The sequence below is a fragment of the Salmo trutta genome, chromosome 14 (genome assembly GCF_901001165.1).
Source record: "Salmo trutta chromosome 14, fSalTru1.1, whole genome shotgun sequence".
NCBI classification, from domain to species: domain Eukaryota; kingdom Metazoa; phylum Chordata; class Actinopteri; order Salmoniformes; family Salmonidae; genus Salmo; species Salmo trutta.
Genome location: NC_042970.1, coordinates 82,823,163 through 82,847,854, shown reverse-complemented (window position 1 = coordinate 82,847,854; position 24,692 = coordinate 82,823,163). Strand labels below are relative to the sequence as shown.

The 24,692-nt window shown below is 44.1% G+C and overlaps 2 protein-coding genes across 6 annotated transcripts in view; both read right to left on the bottom strand.

Moving 5' to 3' along the window:
* Positions 1-2,955, bottom strand: part of LOC115147676 (zinc finger protein 665) — a 28,890-nt gene extending 25,935 nt beyond the window's left edge. For all 3 annotated transcript variants that reach the window (XR_003866451.1, XM_029689972.1, XM_029689971.1), the window contains exons 1-2: positions 2,578-2,955; positions 955-1,114 (exon numbers count right to left, since the gene is read on the bottom strand). Coding sequence is in view for 2 of the 3 variants with exons in the window: in XM_029689972.1 (XP_029545832.1) it covers positions 955-1,114; positions 2,578-2,589 (172 nt within the window). In the remaining variant the exon portion in view is untranslated. The remainder of the gene's footprint in view (positions 1-954; positions 1,115-2,577) is intronic.
* Positions 2,956-7,219: 4,264 nt separating this feature from the next.
* LOC115147672 (zinc finger protein 850) lies at positions 7,220-24,677 on the bottom strand. 3 transcript variants are annotated; one of them, XM_029689964.1, is made up of 11 exons: positions 24,320-24,677; positions 23,897-24,020; positions 22,183-23,607; positions 19,695-19,759; positions 19,258-19,543; positions 14,462-14,917; positions 12,769-13,628; positions 12,260-12,467; positions 11,676-11,945; positions 11,225-11,458; positions 7,220-8,226 (listed from the first exon to the last, which is right to left on the bottom strand). In XM_029689964.1, the coding sequence occupies exons 1-11, from the start codon at positions 24,326-24,328 to the stop codon at positions 7,304-7,306; spliced, it is 4,860 nt and encodes a 1,619-aa protein (XP_029545824.1). In that variant the 5' UTR covers positions 24,329-24,677; the 3' UTR covers positions 7,220-7,303. The 3 variants fall into 3 exon arrangements, with proteins under 3 accessions (XP_029545824.1, XP_029545823.1, XP_029545825.1); XM_029689963.1 differs by having other exon boundaries at positions 22,183-23,616; positions 24,320-24,676; XM_029689965.1 differs by lacking the exon at positions 24,320-24,677 and adding an exon at positions 24,161-24,311 and having other exon boundaries at positions 22,183-23,616.
* Between the last annotated feature and the right edge of the window lie 15 nt (positions 24,678-24,692).

Genomic DNA, 24,692 nt, shown 5'->3' with positions numbered 1-24,692 from the left:
GTACACATGTTGCCCTACCGGAGTTACACAGTAATAGCGTCACCTCTATTAGCTTCACGACATACTATGCAACGCCGTTTGGGTCTTTGTGTATCAAAAAAGAAGCGTTTAATTTGACACGTCAAATAACACAGTTCAATTATAGAATGTTATGTGTTCTGAATTTGCACTTGCAAGCCAAGCGCCACCACTACTATCAATAGCACTTTCAAAGAGGTACAAAAAAAGTCTGCAAACAAGCCAACACCGGCCACGAACGATGTGTTTACAATACTGCGTTGGTAATAAAGCATTATATGTTCGACCGCAACTTCTGGGGTAGCTAGCTAGCTTTAGCTTGGTAGCTAGCTTTAGTTTGGTATCTAGCTTTAGCTTGGTAGCTAGCTTTAGTATGGTATCTAGCTTTAGTTTGGTATCTAGCTTTAGCTTGGTATCTAGCTTTAGCTTGGTAGCTAGCTTTAGTTTGGTATCTAGCTTTAGCTTGGTAGCTAGCTTTAGCTTGGTAGCTAGCTTTAGTTTGGTACCTAGCTTTAGCTTGGTATCTAGCTTTAGCTTGGTATCTAGCTTTAGCTTGGTATCTAGCTTTAGTTTGGTATCTAGCTTTAGTTTGGTATCTAGCTTTAGCTTGGTAGCTAGCTTTAGTTTGGTATCTAGCTTTAGCTTGGTATCTAGCTTTAGCTTGGTATCGGTATCTAGCTTTAGCTTGGTATCTAGCTTTAGTTTGGTATCTAGCTTTAGCTTGGTATCTAGCTAGCACCAATACAACCATCCTAAAAACAATGACCAGTAGAAACTGGCCCAGCGTCGTCCGGGTTTGGCCGGGGTAGGCCGTCATTGTAAATAAGAATTTGTTCTTAACTGACTTGTGAAAAGAATCCTGGGGGAAACACTGTATGGAACAGAACTATATAATCCCATTGTTATTATTAATTCAGTAACTATAGTAATATTTACCAGTATTATCCACGTCCCAGTCTTCCTCCTCTTTGACTACAATGTTAAATCTGGGTATTTCACTGCAGTTGTCGATGTCTCTATGTTCAGGAACCAGTGACTCTGGAGGGTTGGGTTCAGTGGAGCAGGAGAGAGGGGGGTCGGATGGGTCAGCAGAATCCTAAAATAAAGAATGACTTGTTATAAAATAGCAACATTCATCATCAGCTACCACTTGCGCTTATCAGGGTTCCAAAAAGCGTACGCACCGCAGTGTTCTAGAACGTTTGCTTTAATACTTTTTGAATTGCGTCCCATTGTGTTGAAATTGTGGGAAGGCATGCGTTCGGGCTGTGTCCCTGGAGTGTGCCCCTGGCTATCCATAAATTAAAAAAATCAAGAAAAATCATGCCATTTGGTTTGCTTAATACAAACAATGTGAAATTATTTTTACTTTCACTTTTGATACTTTAGTATATTTTAGAAATTACATTTAGTTTTGATACTTAAGTATATTTAAAACCAAATACTTGCTGGGTGACTTTCACTTTTACTTGAGTCATTTTCTATTAAGGTATCTTTACTTTTACTCAACTATGACAATTGGTTACTTTTTGCAACACTGTAAATGTGAAGCATCCGGTTGGCGTTTCCACTCTACCAAACATGGTGATGAGAGGAAACCCAGTGTCCGGCTGTGGGAGAAGATGGAGTGAGATGGATTTTGGCCGACATTCTGCAAATTTTCTCACCGATTAAACATTTGATCTCCATTCAGTATTCTGTTTCCAAAACTAGAATCTGTAACAGAGTGGACTGCGTTTTGTTGACTTTACCCTTTGCCAAAGTTGGTGTTGTTTAGAAGGGCGTATTGAGCACACACGCACTTAAGAGTAGACGTTCCCTAACGCAAATATGCAAATAAATGCTAGGATCTCACCAGTTCGTGTTTGGCTCTGCCCACTTCTTTGCTTGTTCTGAAAACTATGATACATTTTCTCCCATTGGAAACGACAGGCTATGGTCGATCTTGGGTTAGTTATAAAAAATATTTGGTAATACTGTTGACCAATCACCGATGAAGGGGCGTAGACTTCAGCAACCAAATTTCAACTTGCCTCAAGAAAAGAAAAAGTGTGCTTGAACATCACAAATGTTCATCATAATACATGTTCACACTATTTTGACTGGAAAGCATGCGACAGGCTTTAGTCAACGCCATCCAGACTGGTTTAGCATTAACCACCTAACATTAGCTACAGTCATTCCGTAGAGGATGCACCATTGTATATGTTCTATTATGTATGGCATCTCTGAGAGCATGGGCAGCGCCATTGAGGCTATCTCCATTTTGAAGTAGTCAATTTTCTTCTTCTACTACTTCTATGAGTTGGTAAACAAACTGGAAGGGTGCATACTGCCACCGAAAGTGTGTTGTTTAAACAGGTATAAAGCCAAGGTTGGCAATTCACTGCCACCTGCGGTTATGGAATGTTTGCTCACAAATATAATTAATTGGCGGATCCCTCCTGATGACCTGGATGGAATTATGAGATCCTTCCGTAACCCACAGGAAGTCCCACCCAGTTGATTACTTCAAAATGGTCAACGTCCTCAATGTTACTAGTCCTCCATCTATCTCACCTCATCCATCATGAATTCTTCTATAGCTTCCTGGGAATGATGTAGTTAGCGCACTGAATTATAGCAGATTATTCTGAAATCACCGTCATTCCACTGACCGTTCACCACGAGCCCACATTAACTAGATAGTTCATTGCTTTCTATGCAGAACTGTTTGAAAACTAGCGAGTTAGTAAGCTAGGCTTTAGCTAACAAGCTAACTTACTTTCCTAGACCCGATAACAAAAGGATATGGAATTGTGGTTGGTAACATCGTTGGTTCCACGTTTATAGTCCGTGTTTGGCAATATCAAAATCTACTTTAAACCGTATCAAATGATATCGGACACATTTTCACACACTTGGAAAATAACCCAGCTAGCTAACTATCAACGTTAGTATGTTTCTTCTTCCGGGTTAGATTCCTCAGTCGATCCGCGTTAGCGCCACCATCTGTTCTGGAGTTCAAACTGCAAAAATATTAATGGGACTTTGTCTACAGTACAGTAGTGTACATACAGCACAGTATGGTATAAACAGGGTTGGGTAAGTAACTTTCTAAATGTAATCTGTTAATCTGTTACCGGTCCAAAATTGTACTCAGTAGGATTACCCAAACTCAGTAATGTTATCTGATTACGTCCCCTTAAGAGGCATAGATGGGTTAGTTGTTATTAAGTAACAAAACCAACACATGCGCAACTATGGGGAAACGGAGTTCGCTGATGCCGCGTTCACATGCTAGTCAGAACTAGGAGGACATTTCCGACTTGCTGATTCGTTGAATAGAGCAGGTGTATAACTACAAGTTAGCAAGTCGAACATTTCATAGTTTCATAGTTTCGACTAGCACTTGTACTTAGCATTAGACTGTTGACAACATGTATACTATATTTAATCTCCAAATGTTTATTGAAAGCAAATACATTTTCACAATGAGCACTTGTCTCACATACATTGTTATGGTTGTTGGTTAGCTTGCTAGTGAATTTTTGCCATATTAGCATAAACATGACATCAGTCAAACCACCTCAAAACAAGACATTAATACAATGAGTACCACCTACGATTCCCCACATGGCAACTTATTTAATTTATTTTACTCCTTTTTCTCCCCTATTTCGTGATTTCCAATTGGTAGTTACAGTCTTGCCCCATCGCTGCAACTCCCATACAGACTCAGGAGAGGCGAAGGTCGAGAGCCATGCGTCCTCCAAGCCGCACTGCTACATAACCCGGAAGCCAGCCGCACCAATGTGTCGGAGGAAACACCTTCCAACCATGTCAGCGTGCATTGCGTCCAGCCTGCCATAGGAGTCACTAGAGAGCGATGGGACAAGGACATCCCAGCCGACCAAAGCCTCTCCTAACATGGACGATGCTGGGCCAATTGTGCACCGCCTCATGGGTCTCCTGGTCGCAGCCGGTTGATACACAGCCCGGGATAGTAACACCTCTAGCATTGCGATGCCGTGGCTTAGACCACTGCACCACACGGGAGGTCCCCATGGCAACCTCTTGTCACTGAGGGGGTTTGTTTATCTAGCCCGGGTTACACTGGTGGGAGGAGTTTGAACCAGGTGGAAAGTGATTGTAGTTTTGTAGTTTTGGAAGCGGGCTGCCTCCTGGGCATGAGCCAGGTGCTCTGGCTGACATGAAGTCGCCTCCAAACAAAAGTTCCATAATTGAGTAATAATTTCATTAGTCATTACTCATTGCTGATTAAAACAGACACTCTTCATTTCTTGAGCTCAGCAGTTTCATAGTTTATATAAAATAAAATAAAAATGGAGATTGGTTTTTGAAATCATTGCAATGATTTATTTAATCATGATACGACTACTGTGCACAGGTACTGTTGTATCAGGTGGTGACATTCCACACAGACACCGAGACCCGTCTGCGAGAACTTCAGATGAAACATTTAAGTGCTTATGAATGAGAGACAATTGAACAGAGTAATATGACATACAATAAAAAATAAAGTTACTCAAATAGTATATTTAGTGTAAAACAGACAAGCGTCTCAACTCAACGGATGGTCATAAAAAAGGCATTGATCACAAATCTTAATCGTAAAATAACACTTGCTTGGCTTTTCACCCGCTCCCAGAACCTGAACGTAAAGGACTAATGTATCTCTATGTGAGGACTCCCACTGATGATGGCATAACAGCCTGAACCTTGGTTTTTGGCCCTCCTCAGTCCAAATTAAGAAAAGAGCATACAAATAATTTTGAAAATAATTTCGTTTTTGTGCGGACCCTCTACAAATGAAACTCTGAAGGCAAACAGAGCCCAGTTAGCATCCATCTTTCATAACTGTGGTGGGGATCGGAGAAGAGGAACATACATAAATAACGGTAACCCCTGTATATAGCTCCGCTATTGTTATTTTACTGCTGCTTTTTAATTATTTGTTATTTATACTTTTTTTAGGTATTTTCTTAACTTCATTGTTGATTAAGGGCTTGTCAGTAAGCAATTCACTGAAAGATCTACACCTGTTGTATTCAGCGCATGTGCCAAATACAATTTGATTTCATGCTAGCAAGCACATGAATTCCCACTACTTTTAACAGTCGAGACAAAAGTAGTGAGATTAACCACAGAGATAATATACTTGTCTGGTTTCCCGGATATAGATTAAGCCTAGTCCAAAGGCTGTCTGTATGAAGCGGATATAGATTAAGCCTAGTCCAAAGGCTGTCTGTATGAAGCGGATATAGATTAAGCCTAGTCCAGAGGCTGTCTGTATGAAGCGGATATAGATTAAGCCTAGTCCAGAGGCTGTCTGTATGAAGCGGATATAGATTAAGCCTAGTCCAAAGGCTGTCTGTATGAAGCGGATATAGATTAAGCCTAGTCCAGAGGCTGTCTGTATGAAGCGGATATAGATTAAGCCTAGTCCAAAGGCTGTCTGTATGAAGCGGATATAGATTAAGCCTAGTCCAGAGGCTGTCTGTATGAAGCGGATATAGATTAAGCCTAGTCCAGAGGCCGTCTGTATGAAGCATCTTAAAGTAGGAGTGCTGATTGATAGTCAGCTTCACCTTTTCAGATCCCAATAAATAAGGTTACATGGACAGGGACCTGATCCTAGATCAGAACTCCTACTCTTAGACACATGAAACTATTGAACATGCTTTTTAAATCCAGAACGAATCTTAAATCGGTGTCCGGGAAAGTGGCCTTAAATGTTGTAAGCAACGTAGCGGTGGTTAAAGGCCAATCTGCAGTTCAAACTAGAGGTCGGCAGGTTAATTAGGGCCGATTTCAAGTTTTCATAACAAATCGGTAATCAGAATTTTTGGATGCCGATTATGGCCCATTACATTGCATTGCATTCCACGAGACAACTGCGTGGCAGGCTGACCACCTGTTACGCGAGTGCAGCAAGGAGCCAAGGTAAGTTGCTAGCTAGCATTAAACTTATCTTATAAAAAACAATCAATCTTAACATAATCACTAGTTAACTATACATGGTTGATGATATTACTAGTTTATCTAGCTTGTCCTGCGTTGCATATAATCAATGCGGTGCCTGTTAATTTATCATCGAATCACAGCCAACCTCGGCAAACGGGTGATGATTTAACAAAAGCACAATCGTTGCACGAATGTACCTAACCATAAACATCAATGCCTTTCTTAAAATCAATACACAGAAGTATATATTTTTTGAAACCTGCATATTTAGTTAAAAAAAATTAATGTTAGCAGGCAATATTAACTAGGGAAATTGTGTCACTTCTCTTCCGTTCATTGCACGCAGAGTCAGAGTATATGCAACAGTTTGGGCCGCCTGGCTCGTTGCGAATTAATTTGCCAGAATTTTACATAATTATGACATAACATTGAAGGTTGTGCAATGTAACAGCAATATTTAGACTTAGGGTTGCCACCTGTTCGATAAAATACGGAACGGTTCCGTATTTCACTGAAAAAATAAACGTTTTGTTTTCGAAATGATAGTTTAGGGATTTGACCATATTAATGACCTAAGGCTCGTATTTCTGTGTTTATTATATTATAATTAAGTCTATGATTTGATAGAGCAGTCTGACTGAGCGGTGGCAGGCAGCAGCAGGCTCGTAAGCATTCATTCAAACTTTACTGCGTTTGCCAGCAGCTCTTAGCAATGCTTGAAGCACAGCGCTGTTTATGACTTCAAACCTATCAACTCCTGAGATTAGGCTGGCAATACTAAAGTGCCTATTAGAACATCCAATAGTCAAAGGTATATGAAATACAAATGGTATAGAGAGAAATAGTCGACGCATCATAATTCCTATAATAAACTACAACCTAAAACTTCTTAACTGGGAATATTGAAGAACTGGGAATATTGAACCACCAGCTTTCATATGTTCTCATGTTCTGAGCAAGGAACTTAAACGTTAGCTTTTTTACATGGCACATATTGCACTTTTACTTTCTTCTCCAACACTGTGTTTTTGCATTATTTAAACCAAATTGATCATGTTTCATTATTTATTTGAGACTAAATAGATTTTATTTATGTTTTATATTAAGTTAAAATAAGTGTTCATTCAGTATTGTTGTAATTGTCATTATTACAAATATTACCAGTGTGGTAATATATATATAAAAAATATTTCAAAAAAAATCGGCCGATTAATCGGTATCGGCTTGTTTTGGTCCTCCAATAATCGGTATCGGCGTTGAAAAATCATAATCGGTCGACCTCTAGTTCAAACAACAACAAAAATTGAAAATGTCCCATTTAAAGGTGCCAGTACTGCCAGTGAGGTCTCTCCAGATCACTCTCAACTCTAGGTAGGCCTAGAGGCATGGGTCTCTCCACTCTGGGTAGAGGCATGGGTCTCTCCACTCTGGGTAGAGGCACGGGTCTCTCTACTCTAGGAGCTGGCCTGGGTCTTCCCATCCTGGGTGATTGGTTTGGTATGTCCATGCTGTCCGCGCTGGACGACTGCTTAGGCCTGCCGAGCTGGCGGGTCGGTCCGATGGGCTTGGGAGCGTGGGTCCTCTGGTGCTGCCGGAGCCCCTGTAGATAGTAGAAACTCTTCCCACACTCCTCACACTGATGGGGCTTCTCTCCCGTGTGGACTCTGAGGTGAACCTTGAGGTCAAATTCTCTGAAGTAACTCTTCCCACAGACGGAGCAGAGGTGGCTCTTCTGTCCAGTGTGCATACGGAAGTGACATGTAAGTTGGGACTGTTGCTTGAATCTCTTTCCGCACTCGGGGCAGAGGTGGGGTCTCTCTCCCCGGTGAGCGCTCTCGTGCTTCTTCAGCCCTTCTTCTGTGATGAAGCCCTTCCCACACTCAGCGCATTGGTAAGGCCTCTCCCCGGTGTGCATTCGCATGTGGATCTTAACGTAGTAATTACTGCGGAACCTCTTGCCACAGTCAGGGCAGGGGAAAGGCTTCTTGTTGTTGTGAGCCAACCGGTGTTCTTCTAAATGTGCCTTCTCAGAGAACTCCTCCCCACACAGCGAGCAGAAGAAAGAGGACTTCTCTCCGCTGTCCTGAGACGTCATGTGTTTCTGTACTGACGATAGATCTGGACGGTTGAAGTTCTCCTGAACTGCTGCTGCGGCGACGGTGTGATTCTCCCGGTGGTGTTCAGGACCTCTTGATGTAGAGGGAGCTAACTCACCAGCAGACAACAAACTAGGGTTCCCATCTGCAGGGAAGATAAAAGGTCGACATTTAGGTTGTGGCCCCAAAACGGACCCAGATTCCCTATATCAGGGCTCTCCAACCCTGTTCCTGGAGAGACACCCTCCTGCAGGTTTTAACTCCAACCCTGTTTCTGGAGAGATACCCTCCTGCAGGTTTTAACTCCAACCCTGTTCGTGGAGAGATACCCTCCTGTAGGTTTTAACTCCAACCCTAATCTAGCACACCTGATTCTAATAATTAGCTTGTTGATAAGATGAATCAGGTTAGTTTCAACTGGGGTTGGAGCAAAAACCTAAAGGAGGGTTTCTCTCCAGGAATAGGAGTTAAAACCTACAGGAGGGTTTCTCTCCAGGAACAGGAGTTAAAACCTACAGGAGGGTTTCTCTCCAGGAACAGGAGTTAAAACCTACAGGAGGGTTTCTCTCCAGAAACAGGAGTTAAAACCTACAGGAGGGTTTCTCTCCAGGAACAGGAGTTAAAACCTACAGGAGGGTTTCTCTCCAGGTACAGGAGTTAAAACCTACAGGAGGGTTTCTCTCCAGGCACAGGAGTTAAAACCTACAGGAGGGTTTCTCTCCAGGAACAGGAGTTAAAACCTACAGGAGGGTTTCTCTCCAGGAACAGGATTTAAAACCTACAGGAGGGTTTCTCTCCAGGAACAGGAGTTAAAACCTACAGGAGGGTTTCTCTCCAGGAACAGGAGTTAACCCACAGGAGGGTTTCTCTCCAGGAACAGGATTTAAAACCTACAGGAGGATTTCTCTCCAGGAACAGGATTTAAAACCTACAGGAGGGTTTCTCTCCTGGAACAGGATTTAACCTACAGGAGGGTTTCTCTCCAGGAACAGGATTTAAAACCTACAGGAGGATTTCTCTCCAGGAACAGGATTTAAAACCTACAGGAGGGTTTCTTTCCAGGAACAGGATTTAAAACCTACAGGAGGGTTTCTCTCCAGGAACAGGATTTAAAACCTACAGGAGGGTTTCTCTCCTGGAACAGGATTTAACCTACAGGAGGGTTTCTCTCCAGGAACAGGATTTAAAACCTACAGGAGGATTTCTCTCCAGGAACAGGATTTAAAACCTACAGGAGGGTTTCTTTCCAGGAACAGGATTTAAAACCTACAGGAGGGTTTCTCTCCAGGAACAGGATTTAAAACCTACAGGAGGGTTTCTCTCCTGGAACAGGATTTAACCTACAGGAGGGTTTCTCTCCAGGAACAGGATTTAAAACCTACAGGAGGGTTTCTTTCCAGGAACAGGATTTAAAACCTACAGGAGGGTTTCTCTCCAGGAACAGGAGTTAAAACCTACAGGAGGGTTTCTCTCCAGGAACAGGATTTAAAACCTACAGGAGGGTTTCTCTCCAGGAACAGGATTTAAAACCTACAGGAGGGTTTCTCTCCAGGAACAGGATTTAAAACCTACAGGAGGGTTTCTCTCCTGGAACAGGATTTAACCTACAGGAGGGTTTCTCTCCAGGAACAGGATTTAAAACCTACAGGAGGATTTCTCTCCAGGAACAGGATTTAAAACCTACAGGAGGGTTTCTCTCCAGGAACAGGGTTGGGAAAGACCTGCCCTATATAGTGCACTACTTTTGAACCGGGCCCTTAGTGCTCTAAAACAGTAGTGCACTACTTAGGGAATAGGGTGCCATTAGGGATGTATCTTAGGGTAAAGTAGTGCACTATGTAGGGAATAGGGTGCCATTTGAGACACACGGCCAGTGTTAAGTCCTTCAGACCAATAAGCTGTTCATAGCCTTTGTTCCAGATCTATCTATACTCCCCTGCTGTCATTGTTTGGATGTGACAATGAGGGACAGGGAGTTGGGCATGTTAGCACAAACAGACTGGCCCCCAGCTACTTTTACAACAGCATACATAAACCTCCCAAAAGACAATGAGAAAATATCAACGTTTAGCTGTATTTTCACATAAACCTGATAGGGACATTTTCAACCTCATATTCATCATCCCATCACCACCACAACATCAACATACAGTACAGTGCCTTCAGGAAGTATTCACACAACATCAACATACAGTACAGTGCCTTCAGGAAGTATTCACACCACCCCAACATCAACATACAATACAGTGCCTTCAGGAAGTATTCACAACATCAACATACAATACAGTGCCTTCAGGAAGTATTCACAACATCAACATACAGTACAGTGCCTTCAGGAAGTATTCACACAACATCAACATACAGTACAGTGCCTTCAGGAAGTATTCACACCACCCCAACATACAGTACAGTGCCTTCAGGAAGTATTCACACCCCCTCGACTTTTCCCACATGTTGTTGTGTTACAGCCAGAATGTTAAATGGATACATGTGAGATTTTGTGTGACTGGCCTACACACAATACCCCATAATGTAAAAGTAATGACGTAATGTGTTTAGAAATTGTTATAAATTCATTAAAAATGAAAAGCTGAAATGTCTCGTGTCAATAAGTATTCAACCCTTTGTTATGACAAGCCTAAATAAGTTCAGGAGTAAAAACGTACTTAACAAGTCACATAATAAGTTGCATGGACTCACTCTGTGTGCAATAATAGTGTTTAAAATGATTTTTGAATGACTACCTCATCTCTGATTCCCACACATACAATTATCTGTAATGTCCCTCAGTCCAGCAGTGGATTTCAAACACAGATTCAACCACAAAGACCAGGGAGGTTTGTCAATGCCTCGCAAAGAAGGGCACCTATTGGTAGATATAAATATTAAAAAACAGACATTGAATATCTCTTTGAGCCTGGTGAAGTTATGAATTACACTTTGAATTTTTCTCCCACTTTGACTAGAGTATTTTGTGTAGATCATTAACAACAACAAAAAATAACAATTAAATCCATTTGAATCCCACCTTGTAACACAACAAAATGTGGAAAAAGTCAAGGGGTGTGAATCTTTTCTGAAGACACTACGTGGACCACAACATCAGCATATGTTGCTGAACGTCTTTCCAAAGTCTCTCTCACCTCTGTGTGTTTTCATGTGTGTTTTCAGGTTCCCTGGCTGAGTGAAACCCTTTCCACACAGGGAGCAACAGTAAGGTTTCTCCCCTGTGTGGATTCTCACGTGTAACTTCAGCTTGGACGCGTCGGATAGTTCTTTGCCACAGGTTGGACATCGGTGAGTCCTCTTCCCTCTCCCCCGCTGCTGTCCTGTAGTTGGACCTGCTGCCTCACCAGAGAACACACCCAGACTCTCCTCTGGAACAAACACACAGTTAGTGTATCTCAAACGGTACCCTATTCCCTATATAGTGCACTACCTTTGACAAGAGCCTATGGGCCCTAGTGTGCACTATGTAGGGAATAGGGTGCCATTTGAGGGACAGCCTACACAGTGAATTCACTAGTAACCCGTCAGAAAGGCTATTACAGTCATGACGTAGCCATCGTGAGTCTCCATCACAGGCTCTCTTACCGGTGTGCTCTTCCTGATGTCTCTGCAGCAGCTCTTTGTTGTTGAACGGTGCTCCACACACGTAGCAGTTGTAATCTAGATGTGTCTGCAGGTGTAGCAACAGCTCATATTCCCGGGGGAATCCCTCTCCACATTTAAAGCAGCGACGGTTGTTAAACCTCTTGGCTTTGGGTTGCTTCTGTTTGCCTTCTTTGACTCTGGTTTTCCGTCGTTTCTTCCGGTGTTTTCTCTGTCCTCCTGATGCAGAGGGACCACCGCCACCGGTCTTGGCTGTGTGACAAAAGAGACTGGGTTTAAAGAATTGGTCAAATACATTGTCCGTCGCCCAAATGGCACGCTATTCCCTATTTAGGGCACTACTTTTGAACAGAGCCCTATATAGGGGACAGGATGCAATTTATAACGCAGCCAAATTAACAGGCTATAGTTGAATGATTTTCTGTTGACAGTATGCCATTTATAACACAGCCAAATTAACAGGCTATAGTTGAATGATTTTCTGTTGACAGTATGCCATTTATAACACAGCCAAATTAACAGGCTATAGTTGAATGATTTTCTGTTGACATTCTACCTCGACTTACCAAGACGAAGAGCAGGTTTCCAACTGGCGTCGTCTTCTTCAGAATTACCCGAACCATCAACGTTCACCTCTTCTTCTTCTTCCTCCTCTTCCTCCTCTTCTTCAGCTCTGGCCTTCGACCGAGGTGTTTGACTGGATGCCTTGCTGCCATGGCTTGGATCAGGACCCTGGGACTCTATAGCTTTAGGGCTGGATTGGTCACCAGGATCCTACAATGAAAACACAAGTCATTCTTGGTTAACAGTCAGTAGTAATATAATGTTTGTTGTAGGATTTCCCAGGGTAGCGTCCTCCTCGACCCCCTTTCTGTTCCTTGTCAAACAGGAAGTGTATATGTAGCAGATTTTGAGTGGCGGTTGGCTAAATCTATGCCTAACTTTAACCTAATCCCCACCTATTCTAACCATAAACCCAAACCGATTCTATAAACTTCTAGATTTCAGAGTGAAACCCCCCCAAAACAAAACCTGAAAGCGATAGCATTAGCTTACAGCAAACCAAACCACATACCTTTCTGATAAGGGATGTTGGAAGACCACTTCCTCCACTGCCGTAGTGAGGGCCTTTGGGGATGGGTGGGGTTGGTTCCACTATAGGCTTCCCAGGGTGCATCTGCTGCATGTGTGACCGGATGCCTGCTCTGTACCTGTAGCTCTTGCCACACTCATGGCACTGGTAGGGCTTCTCTCCAGAGTGGACTCTGAGATGCACCCTGAGGTCAAACTCTCTGGCGAAACTCTTCCCACACAGGAAGCAGAGATGGCTCCTCTCTCCGGTGTGGATCTTGAAGTGACAGGTCAGCTGGGATTGTTGTTTGAAACACTTGCCACACGCAGGGCATCGGTACGGCCTCTCTCCTCGGTGAGCGCTCTCGTGCTTCTTGAGCCCCTCCGCTGACAGGAAACTCTTATCACACTGGACGCAGTGGTAAGAGATCTTCCCACTGTGGATCTTCCGGTGGATCTTGATGTAACTCTTGCTGGAGAATCTCTTCCCACAGTCTGGACAGGGGTAAGGTTTCTCTGGTTTCTCATGGGAGTGGGCGATCACCAGGTGATCATCCAGAAGGCCTTTTTGAGAGAACTCTGCCCCGCAGAGAGGGCACTGTGGATTAGACTGGTTCTCTACAGTGTGAGTTCTCATGTGTATCTGTAGAGTTGGAGTTTGGCATTCCTCTCCTATTGGCTTAGCTGTGCGGATGTCATGGTATTGGTCCAGGACTCCTATTGGCTTAGCTGTGTGGTTGTCATGGTATTGGTCCAGAACTCCTATTGGCTTAGCTGTGTGGTTGTCATGGTATTGGTCCGGGACACCTATTGTAGGAAGCCTCTCCACGATGTCAGGCCAGAAACTGGGATTCCTGACTTCTCCTGCATGGGGGAAGATAGTTCATGTTAAGTCTAACCAGATAATGACTGGGACCAGGACAATACCAGTATCACCCTACTCAGATAATGACTGGGACCAGGACAATACCAGTATCACCCTACTCAGATAATGACTGGGACCAGGACAATACCAGTATCACCCTACTCAGATAATGACTGGGACCAGGACAATACCAGTATCACCCTACTCAGATAATGACTGGGACCAGGACAATACCAGTATCACCCTACTCAGATAATGACTGGGACCAGGACAATACCAGTATCACCCTACTCAGATAATGACTGGGACCAGGACAATACCAGTATCACCCTACTCAGATAATGACTGGGACCAGGACAATACCAGTATCACCCTACTCAGATAATGACTGGGACCAGGACGATAACAAAAATATATCTAAATATTTGTTTTTACAAAAGCTTAAAGGGATACTTCTGGATTTTGGCAATGGGGTATTTTATCTACTTCACCAGTCAGATGAACTTGTAGATACCATTTTTATGTCTCTGTGTCCAGTATGAAGGAAGTTAGAGGTTGTTTTGTGAGCCATTGCCAACTAGCGTTAGCGCTACACTAGTTAGCAATTATGATTATTTTTAAATGTTTTATTTAACCTTTATTTAACTAGGCAAGTCAATTGCGCTGCCGCTAGATAGCAACTTCCTTTAAACTGCAAGCAGAAACATAAAAATGGTATCCACGAGTTTGGGGAAATAGATAAAGGACCTCATTACCAAATCCCAAAGTGTCCCTTTAAGAGGACAAACGTATTTCCACAGTTGGGTCACTGGGCAGATGTACGAGTTCTCACCCTTGTGCACACTCTGGTGTATTTTCAGATTTCCTTTCTGAGCGAATCTCTTCCCACACACAGAGCACTGGAAAGGCTTCTCTCCCGTGTGTATCCGCTCGTGCATCATCAGTTTATGTGCATCGGATGCTTCGTATCCACACGTTAAGCAGCGGTGAACCTTCTTCGTTTTGAACATGGTCGTTCCATCTATATGAATGGTCTGGTGTAAGAGCATGTCGTAGATACGGGAGAAGCCCTCTCCACATTTAAAGCAGCGGTGGGTCATCTTAGCTTTCTTCTCCTCCTTCGGTTTATTTTCCTTCTTCGGTTTCTCTTCTTTCTTCGGCTGCTTTCGTTCTGGACTCTTCTTCCGTTTGGTCCCCTGTGTCGTCTCTTTCTCCTGGTGTTGTCGCTCCAGTGCTCCTGGTGTTGAGGTAGTTCCCTCACTACCGTGGCAGGAGTTAGGACTCATTCCTGTGGAGAGAAGAGAGTTCAGTGGGTCAGTATGGTTAGAGTTCCCTCACTACGGTGGCAGGAGTTAGGACTCATCAGTATGGTATAGTTCCCTCACTACCGTGGCAGGAGTTAGGACTCATCAGTATGGTATAGTTCCCTCACTACCGTGGCAGGAGTTAGGACGCATCAGTAATCAGTATGGTAGAGTTCCCTCACTACCGTGGCAGGAGTTAGGACTCATCAGTAATCAGTATGGTAGAGTTCCCTCACTACCGTGGCAGGAGTTAGGACTCATCAGTATGGGTAGAGTTCCCTCACTACCGTGGCAGGAGTTAGGACTCATCAGTATGGTAGAGTTCCCTCACTACCGTGGCAGGAGATAGGACTCATCAGTATGGGTAGAGTTCCCTCACTACCGTGGCAGGAGTTAGGACTCATTAGTATGGGTAGAGTTCCCTCACTACCGTGGCAGGAGTTAGGACTCATTAGTATGGTAGAGTTCCCTCACTACTGTGGCAGGAGTTAGGACTCATCAGTATGGTTAGAGTTCCCTCACTACCGTGGCAGGAGTTAGGACTCATCAGTATGGGTAGAGTTCCCTCACTACCGTGGCAGGAGTTAGGACTCATTAGTATGGTAGAGTTCCCTCACTACCGTGGCAGGAGTTAGGACGCATCAGTATGGGTAGAGTTCCCTCACTACCGTGGCAGGAGTTAGGACTCATCAGTATGGGTAGAGATCCCTCACTACCGTGGCAGGAGATAGGACTCATCAGTATGGGTAGAGTTCCCTCACTACCGTGGCAGGAGTTAGGACTCATCAGTATGGGTAGAGATCCCTCACTACCGTGGCAGGAGATAGGACTTATCAGTATGGGTAGAGTTCCCTCACTACCGTGGCAGGAGATAGGACTCATCAGTATGGGTAGAGTTCCCTCACTACCGTGGCAGGAGTTAGGACTCATCAGTATGGGTAGAGATCCCTCACTACCGTGGCAGGAGTTAGGACTCATCAGTATGGTTAGAGTTCCCTCACTACCGTGGCAGGAGATAGGACTCATCAGTATGGGTAGAGTTCCCTCACTACCGTGGCAGGAGATAGGACTCATCAGTATGGGTAGAGTTCCCTCACTACCGTGGCAGGAGTTAGGACTCATTAGTATGGTAGAGTTCCCTCACTACCGTGGCAGGAGATAGGACTCATCAGTATGGTTAGAGTTCCCTCACTACCGTGGCAGGAGTTAGGACTCATCAGTATGGATAGAGTTCCCTCACTACCGTGGCAGGAGTTAGGACTCATCAGTATGGGTAGAGTTCCCTCACTACCGTGGCAGGAGTTAGGACTCATCAGTATGGTAGAGTTCCCTCACTACCGTGGCAGGAGTTAGGACTCATCAGTATGGTAGAGTTCCCTCACTACCGTGGCCGGAGTTAGGACTCATCAGTATGGTAGAGATCCCTCACTACCGTGGCAGGAGTTAGGACTCATCAGTATGGGTAGAGATCCCTCACTACCGTGGCAGGAGTTAGGACTCATCAGTATGGGTAGAGTTCCCTCACTACCGTGGCAGGAGTTAGGACTCATCAGTATGGTTAGAGTTCCCTCACTACCGTGGCAGGAGTTAGGACTCATCAGTATGGTTAGAGTTCCCTCACTACCGTGGCAGGAGTTAGGACTCATCAGTATGGTAGAGTTCCCTCACTACCGTGGCAGGAGTTAGGACTCATCAGTATGGGTAGAGTTCCCTCACTACCGTGGCAGGAGTTAGGACTCATCAGTATGGTAGAGTTCCCTCACTACCGTGGCAGGAGTTAGGACTCATCAGTATGGGTAGAGTTCCCTCACTACCGTGGCAGGAGTTAGGACTCATCAGTATGGGTAGAGTTCCCTCACTACCGTGGCAGGAGTTAGGACTCATCAGTATGGTAGAGTTCCCTCACTACCGTGGCAGGAGTTAGGACTCATCAGTATGGTAGAGTTCCCTCACTACCGTGGCAGGAGTTAGGACTCATTAGTATGGTAGAGTTCCCTCACTACCGTGGCAGGAGTTAGGACTCATTAGTATGGGTAGAGTTCCCTCACTACCGTGGCAGGAGTTAGGACGCATCAGTATGGGTAGAGTTCCCTCACTACTGTGGCAGGAGATAGGACTCATCAGTATGGGTAGAGTTCCCTCACTACCGTGGCAGGAGTTAGGACTCATTAGTATGGTAGAGTTCCCTCACTACTGTGGCAGGAGTTAGGACTCATTAGTATGGTAGAGTTCCCTCACTACCGTGGCAGGAGTTAGGACTCATCAGTATGGTTAGAGTTCCCTCACTACCGTGGCAGGAGATGGACTCATCAGTATGGTTATTGTTCCCTCACTACCGTGGCAGGAGTTAGGACTCATCAGTATGGGTAGAGTTCCCTCACTACCGTGGCAGGAGTTAGGACTCATCAGTATGGTTAGAGTTCCCTCACTACCGTGGCAGGAGTTAGGACTCATCAGTATGGTAGAGTTCCCTCACTACCGTGGCAGGAGTTAGGACTCATCAGTATGGGTAGAGTTCCCTCACTACCGTGGCAGGAGTTAGGACTCATCAGTATGGTAGAGTTCCCTCACTACCGTGGCAGGAGTTAGGACTCATCAGTATGGTAGAGTTCCCTCACTACCGTGGCAGGAGTTAGGACTCATCAGTATGGTAGAGATCCCTCACTACCGTGGCAGGAGTTAGGACTCATCAGTATGGGTAGAGTTCCCTCACTACCGTGGCAGGAGTTAGGACTCATCAGTATGGTTAGAGTTTCCTCACTACCGTGGCAGGAGATAGGACTCATCAGTATGGTTAGAGTTCCCTCACTACCGTGGCAGGAGTTAGGACTCATCAGTATGGGTAGAGATCCCTCACTACCGTGGCAGGAGTTAGGACTCATCAGTATGGTTAGAGTTCCCTCACTACCGTGGCAGGAGATAGGACTCATCAGTATGGTTAGAGTTCCCTCACTACCGTGGCATGAGTTAGGACGCATCAGTATGGTTAGAGTTCCCTCACTACCGTGGCATGTAGGGTACATGCTATTGTGTGAAAACAGTGGCCACGTATTCCCTATATAGTGCATACATCTGTCTCCCTCTCTACAGTGTACTATATAGGGAATAGGGCTCTGGTCTATAGTAGTGCACTATATAGGGAATAGGGCTCTGGTCTATAGTAGTGCACTATATAGGGAATAGGGCTCTGGTCTATAGTAGTGCACTTATAGAGGGAATAGGGCTCTGGTCTATAGTAGTGTACTATGTAGGGAACAGGGCCCTGGTCTATAGTAGTGTTCTATATAGGGAATAGGGCTCTGGTCTATAGTAGTGCACTATATAGGGAATAGGGCTCTGGTCTATAGTAGTGCACTATATAGGGAATAGGGCTCTGGTCTACAGTAGTGCACTATATAGGGAATAGGGCTCTGGTCTAAAGTAGGGCACTATATAGGGAATAGGGCTCTGGTCTAAAGTAGGGCACTATATAGGGAATAGGGTGCCATTTGGGATGAACACATTATTTAACTCACCTTTCTGTCACCACTTGTAAACAAAATATGTTTACATATCTTACATTACTCATCTCATATGTATATACTATATTCTATCCTATTCTACTGTATCTTAGTCTATGTATTACTCATCTCACATGTATATACTGTATTCTATTCTACTGTATCTTAGTCTATGCTGCTCTGACATTGCTCGTCCACATATTTATATATTCTTAATTCCATTCCTTTACTTTAGATTGTGTGTATTGTTAGATATTACTGCACTGTTGGAGCTAGAAACACAAGCATTTCGCTACACCCACAATAACATCTGCTAAACACGTGTATGTGACCAATAACATCTGCTAAACACGTGTATGTGACCAATAACATCTGCTAAACACGTGTATGTGACCAATAACATCTGCTAAACACGTGTATGTGACCAATAACATCTGCTAAACACGTGTATGTGACCAGTAACATCTGTAACCATGTGTATGTGACCAATAACATCTGCTAAACACGTGTATGTGACCAATAACATCTGCTAAACACGTGTATGTGACCAATAACATCTGCTAAACACGTGTATGTGACCAGTAACATCTGTAACCATGTGTATGTGACCAATAACATCTACTAAACACGTGTATGTGACCAATAACATCTGCTAAACACGTGTATGTGACCAATAACATCTGCTAAACACGTGTATGTGACCAGTAACATCTGCTAAACACGTGTATGTGACCAGTAACATCTGCTAAACACGTGTATGTGACCAGTAACATCTGCTAAACACGTGTATGTGACCAGTAACATGTGATTTGACTTTGATTTACCAAGATGAGGAGTATCCCAGGAAGCTTGTTCTACTACAGAATTCAACAGATCACCAACTTCCTCTTCCTCCCCTTCATCTTCACCCTCTTCTTCCTCTTCCACCTCCCACTCTTCTTCCTCCTCCGCTTCCTCCTCATCCTCCTCTTCTTCCTCCTCCTCTTCTTCTTCCTCCTCCTCCTCTTCTTCTTCAATATGAATGTTCATCCCAGGTGTTTGAGACATGTCCTCCTCATGTCTTCGGTCAGGACCCAGGGACTCTGTCGACCCCGATTGAGCCCCAGGATCCTAGAATAAAGACAGGACCTTTTCTAGTCAAGTTACCGTGGAAACCAAGTTGGAACAAAAATGGGTTCAATAGAACAGTAAAATATATAATAATAATGTTTATAATGGTAACAATATCTCCTATTAAAATGTTGGTCATTTGTTCTCCCACCTTGTTGATGTCTGATGTAGGGGGACTTCCTCCTTCACTACCAGAGACATGGACAGGACCCTCTCCTGTAGAGATAGGTTGGTATTATGGGTTATAATGAGACTACCAGAGACATGGACAGGACTCTCTCCTGTAGAGATAGGTTGGTATTATGGGTTATAATGAGACTACCAGAGCCATGGACAGGACCCTCTCCTGTAGAGATAGGTTGTTATTATGGGTTATAATGAGACTACCAGAGACATGGACAGGACTCTCTCCTGTAGAGATAGGTTGGTATTATGGGTTATAATGAGACTACCAGAGCCATGGACAGGACTCTCTCCTGTAGAGATAGGTTGGTATTATGGGTTATAATGAGACTACCAGAGCCATGGACAGGACTCTCTCCTGTAGAGATAGGTTGGTATTATGGGTTATAATGAGACTACCAGAGCCATGGACAGGACTCTCTCCTGTAGAGATAGGTTGGTATTATGGGTTATAATGAGACTACCAGAGCCATGGACAGGACTCTCTCCTGTAGAGATAGGTTGGTATTATGGGTTATAATGAGACTACCAGAGCCATGGACAGGACTCTCTCCTGTAGAGATAGGTTGGTATTATGGGTTATAATGAGACTACCAGAGACATGGACAGGACCCTCTCCTGTAGAGATAGGTTGGTATTATGGGTTATAATGAGACTACCAGAGACATGGACAGGACCCTCTCCTGTAGAGATAGGTTGGTATTATGGGTTATAATGAGACTACCAGAGCCATGGACAGGACCCTCTCCTGTAGAGATAGGTTGGTATTATGGGTTATAATGAGACTACCAGAGACATGGACAGGACCCTCTCCTGTAGAGATAGGTTGGTATTATGGGTTATAATGAGACTACCAGAGCCATGGACAGGACCCTCTCCTGTAGAGATAGGTTGGTATTATGGGTTATAATGAGACTACCAGAGCCATGGACAGGACCCTCTCCTGTAGAGATAGGTTGGTATTATGGGTTATAATGAGACTACCAGAGCCATGGACAGGACTCTCTCCTGTAGAGATAGGTTGGTATTATGGGTTAGACCAGGGGTCTGGGTTAGACTCAGGCCCCCTGGGGGGGGGGCTAATGTTTTTTTAGCTAGGATTTTTAGCTCATAGATTTTGTTGCATTGTTTGAGTCACTCAGATATCACATGAATACACATTAGACATGGCTTCAATATGGCTTCAATATGGCAAAATGTTCCCTGTACCCCATGACAAAAATGTGTAGAATTGCAGGAAATCAGCTTTAAACCCGCAAAATGTTTTCTCCACCAACAAGAGGGGTGTGAACAGTTTGTGTCATGAACACCCCCCCCCAGGTCTATTTCTATGGGAGAAGCACTGTTCATGACACAAACTGTTCACACCCCTCTTGTTGGTGGAGAAAACATTTTGCGGGTTTAAAGCTGATTTCCTGCAATTCTACACATTTTTGTCATGGGGTACAGGGAACATTTTGCCATATAGAAGCCATATTGAAGCCATGTCTAATGTGTATTCATGTGATATCTGAGTGACTCAAACAATGCAACAAAATCTATGAGCTAAAAATCCTAGCTAAAAAAACATTAGCTGACATGGGCTAGTTGATCTGGACATTTCTGACCAGTTATAAATAGTTTTCCAAGGTATGTAATGACTGACATGACAACAGGAACTGATGATGAACTACCCAATTTCTACATCGCACCCTGTGCGTTCTACTATTACAACTTTCAAGAGTACATTTAAAGCCAGACTGAGTTCCTTAAAACCACTGGGTTAGATAATGAGTCAGACTCCATTACTATGTAACTAAAAGAACAGTCAGCATTCTGCCTCCACTTACTATGTTGAACAGAACCCCAGTCAACTAAAGAACAGTCAGCGTTCTGCCTCCACTTACTATGTTGAACAGAATCCCAGTCAACTAAAGAACAGTCAGCGTTCTGCCTCCACTTACTATGTTGAACAGAATCCCAGTCAACTAAAGAACAGTCAGCATCCTGACTCCACTTACTATGTTGAACAGAATCCCAGTCAACTAAAGAACAGTCAGCGTTCTGCCTCCACTTACTATGTTGAACAGAATCCCAGTCAACTAAAGAACAGTCAGCGTCCTGCCTCCACTTACTATGTTGAACAGAATCCCAGTCAACTAAAGAACAGTCAGCATTCTGCCTCCACTTACTATGTTGAACAGAATCCCAGTCAACTAAAGAACAGTCAGCATTCTGCCTCCACTTACTATGTTGAACAGAATCCCAGTCAACTAAAGAACAGTCAGCATTCTGCCTCCACTTACTATGTTGAACAGAATCCCAGTCAACTAAAGAACAGTCAGTGTTCTGCCTCCACTTACTATGTTGAACAGAATCCCAGTCAACTAAAGAACAGTCAGTGTTCTGCCTCCACTTACTATGTTGAACAGAATCCCAGTCAACTAAAGAACAGTCAGCGTTCTGCCTCCACTTACTATGTTGAACAGAATCCCAGTCAACTTCTTCTCCATCAGAATTAATCAGCCCTCCAACTTCCTCTGCATTATCCGTCACCTCTTCTCCATCCTCCTCCACCTCATCCTTCTCCTCTTCGACTTTAGCCTTCAGCCCCAGTGTTTGACAGAGGTCCTGTAGGTTATCAGATACCATCTCCTGCCCCTGTGATGTGTTCTCCTCCTCACAGTGGATGGGTTTCTCTGCTTCTGTTGTGTGTGACCGCTGGTGCAAGTTCAAACTTCCTTTTGTAGCAAAATTCTTCCCACAGTCGGGGCAGGGGTATGGCTTCTTTCCTGTGTGGATTCTCATGTGGATCTGTAGAGATGATGAAGTTTTGAAATGTTTCCCACATTCTGAGCAGCAGTGAGACGACGTCTTAGTTTTGTGATTCTCCTGGTGTTGTTCAGGTTCTGCTGCTGATGCAGAGAGACTTTCAACTTTTTTGCCGTGTGATTGTTGGTGTATTTCTTTCAAACTTAGCAAGTCCGGTTTCTCTCCTGTGTGTTGCAGCTGGTGTCTTTTCAAGGATGTACAGAAGGTAAATCTCTTGTCACACTCGGAGCAGGCATAAGGCTTCTCTCCAGTGTGCAGTTTCTGGTGTTGTTTCAGATATGCTTTCTGAGTGAAGCCCTTCCTACAGATGGAACAGGAGAAAGGCTTCTCTCCTGTGTGGGAGAGCTGGTGGGCAGTCAGGTTGGCTTTCTGGGTGAAGCACTTGCCACAGACAGAGCAGGAGAAAGGTTTCTCACCAGTGTGCACTAGCATGTGTTGGTTCAAATTTCCCTTTTGGTTGAAGCTCTTCTCACACACGGAACATTTGTAAGACTTCTCCCCGGTGTGTTTCAGCTCATGTGATTTCAAGGTGTGTAGATAAGTATAACTCTTCCCACACACGGAGCAGGAGTGAGGCTTTTCTCCTGTGTGTGTCAGCAGGTGTCTGCGTAGTTTGTAAGCGCTAGAGAACTCTCTTCCACACTCCAGGCAGCAGTTCTTTGCCTGTTCAGGATCTCCCGATATAGAGGGACTGCCCTCCCCATTAGAACAGTGGAACCGCTGGTGTGTCTTCAGATGTTCCTCCCGAGTGAAACTCTTCCCACAGTCAGAACAGAAGCAGGGCCTCTCTCCTGTATGAGTCAGAAGGTGTCGTTGTAGTTTAGATGGACATGGGAACTCCTTCCCACAGTCCAGGCAGCTGTAGCTCTTCCTGGGTTTGGGACTGGTCTTCTTCTCTCCTGTGTGTGTTGTGTCACGATGTTTTCTTAGATAATGCTGGGTAGGGAACTCCTCTCCACACTCTCTGCAGCCGTGTGTGTTCTTGTCTGTGTGATTGTCCTCCTGTCGTTCAGGTTCTCCTGAGGTAGAACTTGTCCCCTCACTGTCAGAGTGACGGCTGGAACTCTCTCCTGTCTCTCCTGTGGGGATATAGGAAGAGTCTGATCAGGATTGCTCGAGTGGAAACCAAAGGGGTGTATTCATTAGTGTACACCGTAGCAAATGAAAACAAGTGTTTCTTATAGTCCCTTTCCCTGTTTCGGCCATTAGCTTCCTAGTGAATACACCCCAGCTTGTGTAAGTCTTGCACTGTTTTGTTCACGCTGTACCTAAACAACAACGTCAGATGGTTTAAACATTCATTCAGTCTGCCTCAGCCTCCACCTACTAAAGTTAATGGAAATCTCTCAACCGACTTACCTCTCAATCTTAGAAAGTCACTGAAGTAGTCAAGGCTCCTAGGAACCATCTCTGGACCGCTTGTGCTCTGGTCACCATGGATACAGTCAGGAACCAGTAGATTTGACTGGGGTTCATCAAAATCCTGATTGAAAAGTACAGTCAGAGATAGGCCTCGAAGATAATGTCATGTCATTGGCTTTGGTCTTAATAACGAACTGACTTGATAAAAGAATCCTTACTACTTGACAAATGTATACCAACTTCTACAAATGACAAACTAACCTTGAACAATGACAATGGAGTTGACTAAAGCAGAGCCATGTATTTACATAACTAGCTAACCAGCTATATCTATCGATACCTGCTGTATCTATGGCTTTGGGCTCAAGCAAAACAGGTTTTAGTTTCAGGGTAACTAGCTAGCTATAGCTCACTTCTCACCTCATACATTGTGTGAGCCAAAGCAACAACAACAAAATTGCCGAGAAAATGTTGTTCTCTGGCTGTAGCAAGCAATCAGTTCAAATGTTGCTTTGCTATGAGAAATCACAGCTATTTCACAAAAATAGATAGCAGGCTAAGTTAGCATAGCATACTCAGCTAGCTAACGGTACTTAGCTAGCTAATAATGTTAGCTTAACTTGTCGTTTGTAACTTCACGTCTGTCTGGTTTAATAGTTCCATATCTACGTTATCACAGGGTGGAAATAGTCTACGCCAAGTATATTGAAGATATATTTGTAAATAACTCTAGCTACAATGCTTTTGAGTAAGGTTTATCTAAGCAGGCTAGCTATATTGACAGAACCGCCTA